The following is a 14,419-nucleotide window of genomic DNA, read 5'->3' as shown; positions in this document are numbered from 1 at the left end:
TCTGTATGCGTGGAGAAAAACAAAATCGCCTGAAATACATATGAGTAAAACTTGAAATAACTTGAGATAAACTGACCTGATGGCAGTGCACATGTCCAACCCCATCTTAACACAGTTCTTGGCGTGGGTGGGAATGGGGTCAGGCAGACCAGACACACAATAGTAGCAATCCCCCAGGATCTTAATGCGAAGACACCCATTCCTCTAAATATGGAAAGAAAGGGACGAGAAAGTGAGTCCGGGAGGTCAGAGCTGACACAAAGCAAGTCTTTGTGGGGAAATGAAAGGGTTATTTCAGGGTGGGTGAGCTGGTATTTGCACCTTGGCGATCTCGTCGAATCTGCCGAAGAGCTTGTTGAGCACAGCGACCAGCTCTTCGGGTGTGCAGGTGCTCGCCAGCTTCGTGAAGCCCACGATGTCGGCGTACAGGATGCTACATGAACCCACACAGACAAACACACCACTTTACTTTAAGCCTTATTAACTGACACTCATCCATTCATTAAAGGATCTGTTCTATGCCTTAAAGTCCTTCTAATCATCATAATCATTGCACGCCACCCTCACACCTTCCCATTTCTGGCGACTAACGAATAAACTGCCTTCATCGTCACCTCTGAGGTTTCCACAAGTGCACTGCAAGACTGTGTTAGCCTGCTACCAAGCTAAAATCAGGATGTTTTATAAGCATTTAGATAAAACTGCTAAGATACCTTATCAGCTAACTCAAACTCTTTTTACACACATAAGAACAGGTGTGTAAATGTTAAAGGTGTAGCCCTATTGTACAATCTAAATATAGACCTTTCTATGTTTAGATTGTACATTTGGTCATAATTTGGTACGTCTGAACTAACAGCACCCTGCGGTAATGTTAAAGAACAACGTAAATATCACATATATGACGCCATATCAAAGTTGGTGCCATGTGGTTACAGATGATTATGTTTCTCTAGATCAAAGTGGTTCACAAACACAGCGCTGTGTTTGTGTTGTCTTCAGGAAGGGGCCCGGGCCTTGTTCTCACGTCAGCATTATGTCATTTGATCAGACATCAGACACAAACAGATGACGCTACTGCTACATTTGTTTGTGGAGGGGGGGGTGGTGTAAACAGCAGAACCGTGTGCTGGAAACTTTCACTGTGACCTCACCCGTCCACACCTGAATTTGAGACAATTTAATACAGGCGTGCCAAACATAAGGGCCGTGTGCCGGAATTGGGCCGGTAAAGACGCCAATCGAATCTGACCCACTTTTAACTGTATTTTCATGAGTTTTACAGCTTTTCTGTCAACTAACAAAAACCTTCTGTTTTATAATTACGGGTCAGTCTCATTAATGATCACCCAGAGCTTTTTCTGATATTTGACACATTTACTCCTATTAGATTTCTTTCATTTATTACAGCAGCATTGCTTTGTCATGTAAACCTTCTTTTTCTTATATTAAGGTATGTCAGCGATTCAAAGAGTAGTTAAACGTCTTCTTAGGAGAGCTTCTGACCCCCTTAAGATCAGTGCTTGTGTCCCACGATGCAAAGTCAGCTTGACATTCCTGATTTCCTACTTTTGAAGTCTTTTCTTGGTACACGTGTGTACAGCCGGCGAGTCCGCCCCACTAACCTGCTTGAAAATGTCTGCTATCTCTTATTCTGATGTCATTCACTGCATATTTTTACATTTTCAGGACTTCGTGTACTTCTTGAGATAGTTAATCCCACCAAACATGAATAATAGAACGATATCACAGTCGACATCACGAAAGGACAATCAGCACTTTCTCCCGGCGATGCTCACCTGACGTCTCTGTGCTGCCGTACATACAGGCTGTGAAAGTTGTTTGAAGTTGATTTATTCTCGTCGTCGCTCTTGGGATTCGACAGCCTGCTTATTACCTCCGTCTTCAGCTCCACGGCGATGTACCGTGGCAACACGGACAGCAGGAGCTGCTCCTGTTGCCGGGGAAACAGACAGGACGGGGGTTACGTGTGTGTGTGTGTGTAGAGAAGGTGGGTGAGGAGTTCACAATGGCTGTAAAAGAAAGAGATGGCCATCAAAAGCCTCCTTGAAGCGCTGCCATGTTTACTCGGTGGATCAAGTTTCATCTATTTGTTTACTTGCTGTAAACGGTTCCCATTCAGGCTCGCCTATTATATACGCTGCTCGACTTCAGACAAGTGAATGATTAATCTATTGGACTAATCGCAAGAAAAGCATACAGTGTCACATAAAGAGGACTTTAATGAGAGCGATTACACATACGAGTCAATTAAATGAGCTGCCCCCAAGAGGAATGGAGGAGAAATTAATTTATCAAATTATCTCATTTGTTTATTTTACTACTTTAGCTGTAGGATGGATTAAAGCACACTCTTGTATCTTTATTTCAGAAATTTGAAGCAGGAGCGAAGAAAATTAACTTTCTGGCTCGTCACGCTGGCAGCGAAAGAGACATCGAAACAAAATCATATTTCATTAAAGGCAATAAAACGCTCCAAGCCAAAATCAGTAGAGGGCGGGGTCAGATACTTTAGTTTTGTGTCATTCATGTAAGCAAATAACTGCAATGTACTAAACAAAGGTAAGCAGAGCAGACGAATGCTCTGCCCAAATGAAACGACAATGAAACGGGTCTGAAAGGAATTCGTGGGCCTGATGTGAGTCACGTCTGTTTGAGAAGCTGACCTGCTGATATTTCTTTATTTCCTTCTGGGAGCGTATGGCGCTGAACTCCTCTCGCTTCTGATTGGATATCCGGAGGTCTTTCTCAGTCCTGTACAGGTGAAAAACTCCCACGGCGTTCACGCATGCAAACAGCACAGCGTTCGCCACCAGCTGAGAGAAGAAACAGTCAGAGGAGAGGGGGTGGTTATACTTTAGCCGTCCTCTCATATGCGCTGTTATATGAAAATTAGAGACACAGAAAACGAGATATGTTTCACTAACTGAGAACTGCAAACTGCACAGCTGCTTACAAACACATTTAATTTGATTTGATCCATGGATCATGAGCTTGAATGAATGCCGTGGCAATTTTTGGACTTTTAATGATTTCTTTGAGCTGTTCTTTGTCCAGGGTGCACAAGGTTGAACATATACTGCTTAAAAGTATACATAGAGGCTCAAATATATACATGCACTCACTTAAACATTTAATATGTTCTACAGTGTCTCCTCACTAACTTCTCGTAAGTGGTCATGACTGACTCCAACTGGTAGTTTCTCTTTGCAGCATAAAAATGATTTGTTTGATAGAAATCATCGAGAAGATCTGAGAAGGAAAGATTGTAGATTTACAAAAGCTCATCAGTTTAAATGATTTTATGTAAGTACAAGTTATCCGATGTGTCACCACTAAGACCTGAGAGAAGACCCACGGATGTTCAGGAATAACCCACGAACCACCAAGGCTCAAGACTAACATGAAGTGGAAACTGCTGGAACACCAGCATCACTGTCCACAGTTTGAAGCCAATATTACATCATGGATTGAGAGGGCGTTGACCAAGGGAGAAGCCTCTGCTTCAATCTCGACAGGAATTTGCAGCTCTCCACATGGACGAGCCAAATGCCATCCAGAGAAAAGTTTTCTTGTCAGATGAGACTGTTATGAATTGCAAAGCACGTACCCAAATACAGACTCAAAAGCTGAGCTGAATAAACAGACACTGACCTTTGTTTACAGAAGCAGAAAAATCCCAGACCCCCAAAACAAAGTCCTCAAATCCAAATGCGGAAACATGCAGGCAATGTACAGGAAACAGAGGAGGAAAAACAGTAAAACAAACACAGACAAACAAAGGCTTTAAATAGACACGAGAGTTATCGGGAAAAACCAAACAGCAGGGCAATTAAGAACCAGATGAACCTAAACCAGGACAGGAAAGGAAGGAAAACTAAACACAATGTACATGAGGCAAAAGACTAGCAAACAAAACAGAAGGGCCGCTAAGCCACTTACAAACAACTTGACATGAAGTAACCCTAGATACTGAGATTTCCAAACATACATAAAAACTGGTTTTGGATCCGATAGAGTAGGCTAACATTAAACTTCTGGAAAGACCTTCAAAAGTCCCCTCGACCACCTTATTGAGGCCAGGGGCTACTTATCTTCGCTAGCAGGCCTACCACTTATATTACTGCAGAGGTCCATGACCTTCGTAACACACAGTTATTACTGCTTTCTAGGGGATGCCTTCTTTGGGGATCTGCCAGGCCCAGGAGCAGTCCCCATCCTCACTATGCTTAAAAGCCGGGTCTGTGCCAGGAAACCAACTTATTTAAATGAATTCTAGTGATTCTGCCAAGATAAGTAGTCACACATCTAGCCAGAATTATGCCAGAAGCTTGTTGATGGATATCAAAAGCGTTTTCTTGAGGCCCAACATGTCAAGAGACAGTAACCCAAATATTAGTGGGGGGTGTGTCTATATCTGACCCTTGAAAATCCAAAAGAAATCATTAAAAGTCACGCACATGATGAGTGAATATGAACATCTGACCACAACTGCATGTGTTTATGACTTCACTAATAATAACAACAGGTGATTTACATTTTTCCAAAGTAACTGAGCCCTGTTGATACCGCTATATCACTCTATTTGAATTTGAGGTTTGTTTTTTTTCTTTTCTGGCTCATGCAAAAGGAAGCATCTCTCCAAAATTTACATATGAACTTCCAAAGCACACACACCAATTACAATTTCAGCACGACCAAACCCTTTTCATTAATAAGAAATAGGGAAAAACAATTAACGTCACAAGAGGAAGGCTAACATGACCCTCGTGCCGTTAGAAACTAGTTTAAATATATTCAAATATGATATGTGTGTGAACCTGCACAGCCAGATCTGGTGTCTCTGGTCTGGTGACAGGAACGTAGACGCTGATGATGATGACGTGCGAAACACTGGTCCCTATCCCGACCATGAGGGCCCAGGCCAGCGAGAGAGGCAGCACCGTGTACACGCTGAGAGAGAGGAAGAGGAAGAACGCGACCTAAGAAGAAAGAAACATGCAGCAGTTTAGAGCTTATCCCAGCTGTCCTGGGCGTCTTTTCACTTTTAACTTCTCCTTTGTTTCCCAAGGAGTTGCCACCGTGGACAGATGTGTATGTGTATTTGGCGCAGATTTTACACCGGAGCCCATCCTGATGTAACCCTCCCATTTATCTGTGCTCAGGACCATTGGGACTCACCTGTTCCCACGCTGTCACTTGTCCGCCCGTGAAGACGAAGACCATCGCAGTGATGTATAGTATCCCCCAGACGAAGAGGGCCAGCGCTCCTCGACAGCGCCTCACCGTGGCCAGCCAGGGCAGGCAGACGAGCAGCATCGTGCTCAGGCAAAGAACAATGCTAACAATGGACAGAGCGCCCACATGTTCGCTTATTGTCTGTGAAGCGACAGAAAAAGTGAAATAGTGCTTTAATGTCACCAACATCTTAGCTGTTTGAAAGTTTTAAAAAATGCTCTAAAAGAAAACTAAATTGTCTGCTCCTGCACAAACTCCTGCACAGCATTAACAGTGGCAGGGAAAGGAGCACTTCCTATTAATATTAATGCATTTGGAAGAGCTTACTTTGCTGTTTACTATATCCAAAAAACACCTGCCTGCTTAGCACAAAGGAGCAAAATTAAAATGCTTTTATTCATCAGACGTGAAAGCCGGGCTCAGCTTCAAACAGGTGGTGCCATGTTTTTAATCTGCTTCAGCCACAGGAAGTAAAGGTATTTTAATTTTCACAATGACAGGGAGGATTGGTTATTTTTAAAATGGAAATATTAGTTTTGACTAAGTGTTATGGTCATCTATCCACTTTAAAAGTTGGTATTTATAAATTAAACAGGAGGGAGATTAGCATGCTAGCTTGGTGATGCACATGCAGTGTGCGGCTAGCGTTAGCACTAAATACTGCCGTGCAAACACAAGACTGGACAGTATTATGACTCAAATGTAGGTTTATGTGTTTCAGAGAACATAAAGTGAATTGAAATTCACGAGTACAATGAAAAGAAGTGCTTTCTCCTTTGTCATTATATAGCTTAGCTGGGCTATAAATGAGAAGCAAAATGTGATTATATTTTATTTAACTTCTTAGATGTCTTTTAGACCTCAAAACAGAAAACTTGTTGAGCAGGTAAAGGTGAATAGTGAATGTTTGGGATAAGCTCGAGTGAAAGCCTTTGTTCAAGCCTAAAAAGGCGATTAATCAACTTTCTCCCCCCCCACCCAAAATTTAGATATAAAGGGAAGCCTTTGTAAATACCATTAGCGAAAATGTTACCTTGCATATATGTACATTTTATCTTGTATAATATTATTGTTCTTTGGTTATACTGGATCTATTTATTCTTGCTCTGTCCAATCTACTGCTGTAATGATATGAATGTACCTATCTACCTATCATTTATGGGACTAATAAATAGGGGTGGGGGAAAAAATCGATACTGTGTAGTATCGTGATATTTTGTTTGCTAATAATGTATCGATACAGGGACAGCAGAAATCGATATTTTGTTACAAAAAAAGTTTTTGTGGACTGGAACATGCTCTGACTTCAGAGCAAGAATCCTGACATTCCTTCGCTGTCCAAATGTGTTTAACTTTTTTTATGGCAGCAATAAACACGACAGTTTACTTATTTTAATTTAAGACATGTTTTATTTTAATTAAGTTTAAAACTTTTTTATTTAATGTAAAATTATATTTCCTTTTAATTTACTTTCAAATTCTTCAGTTGCTGAATGGGCTGCATAGTTTTCATAAATTGCATAGTTCAGAATAACTATAATTGTACCAGATGGTTGCATTGAGTTAAGTTGGAGTGTGAGACTTTGATATTAGATAAAATGAATATTGATAAAGTTTACCTTTATGTACAGAATCTGAATATCGCAAAATATTTAAAAAAATTGCAATAATATCATATCGTGCGTTAAGTATTGTGATAATATCGTATCGAGGAATGTATGGTGATTCCCACCTCTACTAATAAAGGATATCTTAACTTATATGATCTTATCTGAAAATGATAATTTTTTTTTAGCTTTTTAGATAATTTGATGTTTTATTTTTATTGTATCGTCTGATACGATAGCAACCGGTTCTTACAGATTTTTCCCCCCACCCTCTTACAGATCACCCTTTTTTAGAGACAGAAAACAGTACTTAAAACAGACTTTTCAAAGGCAGGTAATACTTGTATGTACGGCTTTCATGGACAACAGTGACTTGCAATTGTAAGAAGTCATGTGGTCTAAGTGAAGTGCAACAGGAATGCTGTTGCGTTTTGGTGAAACAGGTTTAATCCTCCATTTTCTTGGTGCCGCTGGCTGTAAGATTTCTCCTTTGCTTACGCTCATGTTGATAATCTCAAAAGTGGCAGTTCTGATCTTTTCTTTTAATTCTTTGGCATGTACGTGACTTGCACTTATCTGACTCTATATGCTGGCTATGTTTTGCTGCTTTAGGTCTCAGTCACAGGCCACCTACTGGCAACCATCTGTGCAACAGAAGTCGGATTCACACTCACACACAGTTATAGAGCTCTTTACTGTTTACTGAACTCTAAGAACTTTTAATCTCTCAGCCTATCACACCTCGATGGATGCATTTTGGGGTGAAGTATCTTGTCCAGGGAAACTTGGACTAAAATAGCCATCAATGAGGCTACTCTGCGTTAAGATAAGATAAGATAAGATAAGATAAGATAAGATAACCTTTATTAGTCCCACACGTGGGAAATTTGTTCTGTTACAGCAGAAAGTGGACAGTGCAAAGTTACATAGCAAAAACTAGAAAAAACTCTGAATACGATAAGAATAAGATACTGATTATGTTGTCTGATCTACAATTTCAATCAAATTTTGAACTCAAGAAACTACAGATCCACGTTCTTTTATTTTGGAAACAGCAACTGTGTGTGATGTGGACATCTACTTCCCTCTTGCATCAAAATCAGACATAAAGGGCCCAGGAAATGGACCTCTGGTGCTCAGTGGGGTGCATTTCCCAAACTGAAGCATGGCTGGTTAGTGTTCATTTTAATTCTCACCCTTGTGGCGGCGAGGACGATGATAATGACCAAACTGAAGACCAATGTCAGCACCAGTCCAGACACCATTAACGGAGTCTCCTCCACGCACTGCAGACAAGCCCTGTGGGTGGCCTGATAGCAGCAGCACACGCCCTCTATCACAGTCTGCCTGGACAGGTTGCTTCGTCGATCGTCATCTTCGTTGGCCCACCTGATGTCGATGCTGTCTCCGGATTGGCTGGCCCTGGGGGAAACACTGGGTAATTCTGGCGAGCTTCCACTCAGTGAATTTTTCGTTTTTGCTTTAGTAGTTATGTCAGTTTTAGAATCAATGCTATAGTTGTCATGACTGTTTTTAGGGGTTTGCTCAAGCTGAGAGGTGTTCAAGCTGGATTCAGACAGATTGATGGGAGAGATCCGGCTAGCCTTTTCGAATACATTTCCATCGAGCTCAGACAGCTCTTCATCACAGGAATCAGCGCTTAAACTTGCGCCACCGTAACCGGGAAGGGATTTTGAGCTGCCGTAGTCCGAATCACTGCAGCTGTTCTTTTGCATCGAATCCCTGCTGTCACTTTGTAGCTTATCACGATCTGCACCTGCTCCCCTCACCAAAGAGTTGGCTTTGTTTGGTTCGGGGGCCTGTGCAGTCTTGGCCACTCCCACCTCTACGGAAACCTGGGATGCACTGAGTCCTGACTCGCCTCCGATGACGAGGCTGCCTGTGCTACCATTTCTGCTTTTAGCAGAGCGCTTTAAGTTGTCTGTGAAGTCCTCCAGCTCAATGATGTTGCGCCCGTTGACTTTGCCCTCCCCGTCGTTGGAGACGACAACAATATTTGGCACCAAGGACAGCTGCGAAGCTTCTGCTCCAGGCTTCCCCTCGTCCTGGATGCCCCGGGACTCGTCTGGCATGGTGACCCAGTGTGAGTGCGAGGGCTTTCACAGTCTGCCAACCTGTCACTTTGCTTTTCCCCTTGTGCCCGTCAGCTCCTCTGCATGACAAAAACACACTAGAACAGTGTTTGTTTGTCTTTACTTTCCCTTGTCGGATGCTGTTAACGTCTGAGCAGCAAGGAGAAGAGTCAGAGAGTATTTCAGAGAGAGTCCAGCTCCTCTGTTTTCAGCACTCTGCAAGTCAGGCGATGAGGCTAAAGACGCTCCCTCTGGATGTGTTACGGACTCAAAGATTGTCGATAAGGAATCTTAAACTGCAAGATAACCTCTTTAGATGAGCTCTGATCCATACTGGGGGGAAGAGGGGTCTCCCTGTCAACAAGAAAAACACAGAAAGACCACACATTCAGCAAAGGTTAAACCAAGCCAAGCCAAGCCTTCAGCTTCCAAAGCCTGATAACACGCGCACTCAGTTTGTACCTGCCCTCGGTTTTAATGCTATTTTAATGACTGACTTCTTCTAGTCCTTTCCCCATTATGCAAAAAAAACTTGTTAGTCTGGCTGCAGGCACTTCCCCAGTAACACACTGTTACCCTGTTCAGGTGTGTACTGGAATGACACGCAGCTGACGCACTCACTGAGCATTGTAAACATTTTTTCAAGCCACCACCTAGATGCAGTGGTTTGCTCTGATCTGCCTCTTCCCCTTTCCTCACTCTATCTGATTAGTATGCAAAACATCATGACTGCCACTTCCAAGTCCCCATCAATTCACAGATTAAAATATCCTTTTGATCTGTCCAGTCTGCTGCAAAAAAACCATCAGATATCAGATTTAATAGCAGAGTCATGGAGGGATTACCCGGTAATTCATCTGATTCAAACCGCTCACCTTGACCAACCTGCACCCAGCGCAGGAGGTCAGCTTTAAGCCGCACACTTTGAGATTGAATGACAACAGCGTGGTTTCTTTCATTCACTCTCTAACACAGGAGCACTGTGTCTGCTCATGTGGCAGAGACAGCGCAGTTATTGTTCTTACTTTGTGGTCCTTTTCCCATGCCTGCTGGTTTCACTACTCTATTCTGTGTCTGTGAAGCACTTTACAGAAAGAAGAAGGGGCTTTCCAAGAAAATCAATGCAGATACCTGGTCCAGGTTCTCAAAACTGTGTAAAAGACTATTTCATAGTTAAGATTGACAGTTTAATAAAGTGTACAAAACAGGATCTCTTTTTTAACACTTACAGGACACTTAAAGCCATTTTAAACCACCTTTTTTTTTAGGTTATATAACAAAGAAAGGCAATTTGAAAGCGTACAAAAAAAAATCTCGTTATAAAATTATTTTAAACTTAATTCTGTGTGCTGAATGCCACAAACTCGACCCACTGTCTTGACTTTGGCGACTAAAAATCATTGGTCAAGCCAAAGAAAGTCCCACAATTTAAGGATTTCTCGCACAAGTTCAAGGACAGCTGGTGAAGTTTAGAAAGAGCCTCTCACAGAGAGATTTTACCTGCACGGAAAACCTGGAAATCAGAGTTTGTAGAGAGCTTTAAAAGCAAATTCAGACAAAAAAGATAAAAGGGGGAAGGTAACAAAGCCACCTCTGTCTCTGTTTCTGATGGATGATGGAAGCATCTGTCAGAGTTTAATAAACTAGTAATTGGCTAAAACGAGAGGGATAAAATATTAAGGAGTGAGAACAGTTTAAAATAGGTCTATCCGTTTGACGTGCGGCTCTTGCTTTTGTTGGGTGGTTATTGTCGCTTTAAAACCGATTTAACTGTAATAAATTAAAGCGGCGACGTGAACTGTGCGTCAAGGCGGAAAAAAGGCGCTTTTGCGCATTAACATCTGCGCTACAGTTACTCGATTTAAACGGCGTCAGTGTGTTAGAAAGACAGGTGAGATTCTTACCTCATTTTTTAATGATGTTAACGTCTCACTCACTGTCACTTACAGCCTTAGATCCCCCCCACACAGTAAACCTCATTTCCCTCTTTACGCGTAACTTCCTCCGTCATCCACGGAGCGCTCACACGCAGGCTTCACTTTCACAGAAGTTCACAAAAAATTAATAATAAAATAAAAAAGGTGAAAAATATCCTGTGAATTTAGTCCTTTCTTTTCGAGAACAGACGTCAGAAACTTGCTGTATGTCTGTGCGCACCGAGCGACCGCTGGATTGGTTCTGGCGCGAGGCAGGCAGGTGAGCGGGGGCGGGGGCGTGTGTGAGCACGCGAGGACGAGCGCTCCGGTCAGGCAGCAGCAGCTATGCAAATATGATGAAAGTAAACAGAGAGGCAGAGACTGCCGAGGAGGACGGGTCAAAGGTCAGGCTGCAGGTGTGTCGTGTTTTCCTCAGCGATCCTGCGTGGAAGCTGAAGATCTGACGCTGTTTCGGGGTTTTAGAGGTGATATTAGCTAATGAGAGAGCTGCTTCAGTGCTGGACTGTTTTCAGCAAAGCAAACCTCAGCTCTGGAATTTTGGATTCTTGTTTAAAACAACTGAATTCTGACTCCTGTGTTGATTTCACAGCTCCCCCCCCCCCCCCCTCAAGTTGCTGATTCTAATCTTTAGCTTTTGTGATCTTCCCGATTTCTTTGGGTTTTTCCCCCCCCCATATTTATCATGACTTCAAGTTTCAGATCACGAATCAAGTTTTAAAATAAGACAAACATAACAAGTAATTAAAAAAAGCAGTTTTTAAATTACGGTTTCATTTATTAGAGACAAAAGCTACCAAAACTGAACCCACACTTCATGCAGAAACTCAGATGGGATCTTCTCTTTGGTCAGAAAAATGGTTCTTCAATTTCTTTTGTAACTGTAGACTGCAAAACAACTGGAGACATGAGATGAAAACAGTGCAAAAAAGAGTACACTGTGTGGAAAACTGGTGACAAAAAGTGGCCAACAGGAAACGCAAATATATGATGAAAACGGTATAGCTCAGCAGAAACAGCAAAGATGTAGGAAAAGAGAGAAAATGGGAGGTACAAATAGTTCACAAGGAGTAAAAATATGCAACGAAAGGGGAAAACATCACAGCTGTTTCATTGCATAGATGTAAGAGGTCGAAATCACTGCACCAACTTGCAGGTATACATAGAGCCTGTTTGTTGACCCCTCTCAGAGGAATATTTCTGCTATTTGTTGAATCGCTTCACACTGACCTCTGAATCATTCAAGCATAAAACAGGGATGAACCAGTGTTGTGACAACTTAGCAAATAACCAATTTTAAATTGTATCTTTAGGCCAAAGATATAATAGACTGAAAGGCACACACTGCACATATAGTACGTAAGTAATATACATTTAAATCTAGTATCTTTCAAATCAGGTTTATTGGTCAACTAATATTTTTTCTATATTGGCAAACCAGTCATTTTATGACATCAGCAAACACACACATTCGTACCATGGTGCAGCTGCTGGTTTTACAATCCTGCAGAGCGTGCGTGATGAATGCGGGTGCTAAGATCAGGTATGCACGATAACACTAAATCTCAAATTACAAACACACAGCAGTGTGCTAATTGTGTACTGACAGGGACTAGAAAGAGAGAGCATATTTCTCCTGTTTTGGCTTCCCTTCATTGGCTTCCTGTTAAATCCAGAATTGAATTCAAAATCCTGCTCCTCACATACAAGGTCTTAAATAATCAGGCCCCATCTTATCTTAATGACCTTGTAGTACCATATCACCCTATTAGAGCACTTCGCTCTCGCTCTGCAGGCCTACTTGTTGTTCCTAGAGTATTTAAAAGTAGAATGGGAGGCAGAGCCTTCAGTTTTCAGGCCCCTCTTCTGTGGAACCAGCTTCCAGTTTGGATTCAGGAGACAGACACTATCTCTACTTTTAAGATTAGGCTTAAAACTTTCCTTTTTGCTAAAGCATATAGTTAGGGCTGGACCAGGTGACCCTGAATCCTCCCTTAGTTATGCTGCAGTAGGCCTAGACTGGTGGCGACTTCCCATGATGCACTGAATGTATCTTCCTCAGTCATCTTTCTCACTCACTATATGTTAATACACCTCTCTGCATCGAATCATTACTTGTTATTAATCTCTGGTGGCAAACCTGACCTGGTTCTGCTGGAGGTTTCTTCCTCTTAAAAGGGATTTTTTTCCTTTCCACTTTCACCAAAGTGCTTCCTCTTAGCGGGGTTTTCTCTGTTTTCTTTCTATTATTGTAGGGTCTTTACCTTACAGTATAAAACTGAACTGACTTGATCTGAATTCTAAGAAACAGAGAAGAAGTTTACTTGATGTGTTTGATTTATTTCAGTGAAACTTTGTTTTTTTGCTGAGCCAGTTTAACGTTTCCATAAAAGCAGTCAGGAGTTGCTTAACGCAGTTGGGTGGAACCACATTACACAACTTCTTAAAATAAAACTAAAGATGATTCTTTAAACCAGCAACAGTGAGATTTCATGTTTTTTGAGTGTATGCAATCTACAGTCCATGTCAGCACATTTGAAGCTCTATTATGAAACCTCATGTATAAATTTGTTTGCAGGCTCAACACTTTTGAGAACGGGATCATCACGGCCCTGATGGATATCAGGTTAATGTTATCGGTTTTTATTATGGAGACACTGGTGTGGATGTCTCGTCATGGTGATTACGCTGTCTTTTTTATTTTTATTTAACTTGTTTTTTGTGTTTTGTGACTTATTTTTGGCTTCTGGAATAAATAAAGAATGATTATTTTTCTTTTAAACTTTTTATGTGCTAAAGGTGGCACTGTGGTGCAGCTGTTCTGGCTTTTGCATGAGTTTCCTCCACCCAAAGATGTAGCTGAAGCTTAGATTCGGTGTATCCTATGTAGGCTGGACGGATGGCACTTCTGATCAGCTCTATGTAAACACCAATCAGTCTCAAGACGACTCAGAATCAGAAGTGTTTTGGGGTGAAAATGCTGAATTGACAATGAGGCGATCTGTCACTTGACACAACTGTTAAAGCAGAATCAAGGTTCCACCCTTAAAAAGCACTTTTTAAAAAAATGTTTTGTACCTCTCAGAAGGACTTTTTAAAAGCAGAATGGGAGGCACAGCCTTCAGCTTTGTGGCAACACCTCCCAGTTTCGATTTTGGGAATTTGCACTGTCTCTAATTTTGAAATTATGCTTGAAACTTTCCTTTTTGATAATGCTTATAGTTAGGGCTGGATCAGGGGATCCTGAATCAACTTTTTAGTCACGTTGCTGTAGGTTCAGATTACATCTTTATCTTGCATGATGCACTCCCAGCACTACTTCCTACCCGAGCCTGGTTTTGCTGAAGGTTTCTTTCTGTTAAAAGAGTTTTTCCTCCCCACTGTCACCAAGTGCTTACACATGTAGATTTGTTTTATTCTTTGGCTTTATCTAAATCGGTGCAAGAGGACTGCTGTTGTGATCTGGCGCTATGTAAATAAGATGAACTCAGAGCCAGCCCAAGGTTTCATGGAGCCCAGAGGTGAA

At 41.8% G+C, this 14,419-nt stretch overlaps 1 protein-coding gene across 1 annotated transcript in view; it reads right to left on the bottom strand.

The window, feature by feature from the left end:
• Positions 1-11,158, bottom strand: part of LOC102307210 (adenylate cyclase type 2) — a gene marked incomplete in the record, with an annotated part of 25,986 nt that extends 14,828 nt beyond the window's left edge. The window contains 8 exon segments of the mRNA XM_014329958.2: positions 77-204; positions 322-433; positions 1,800-1,954; positions 2,688-2,837; positions 4,842-5,003; positions 5,203-5,400; positions 8,063-9,313; positions 10,864-11,158. Coding sequence (XP_014185444.1) covers positions 77-204; positions 322-433; positions 1,800-1,954; positions 2,688-2,837; positions 4,842-5,003; positions 5,203-5,400; positions 8,063-8,959 — 1,802 coding nt within the window.
• Positions 11,159-14,419: the final 3,261 nt, after the last annotated feature.

This window comes from Haplochromis burtoni, unplaced genomic scaffold (genome assembly GCF_018398535.1).
Source record: "Haplochromis burtoni strain Fernald_Lab_line unplaced genomic scaffold, NCSU_Asbu1 Contig_648, whole genome shotgun sequence".
Taxonomy (NCBI): Eukaryota; Metazoa; Chordata; class Actinopteri; order Cichliformes; family Cichlidae; genus Haplochromis; species Haplochromis burtoni.
The sequence above is the reverse complement of the archived record's forward strand: the minus strand, read 5'-3'. Positions and strand labels throughout refer to the sequence as shown.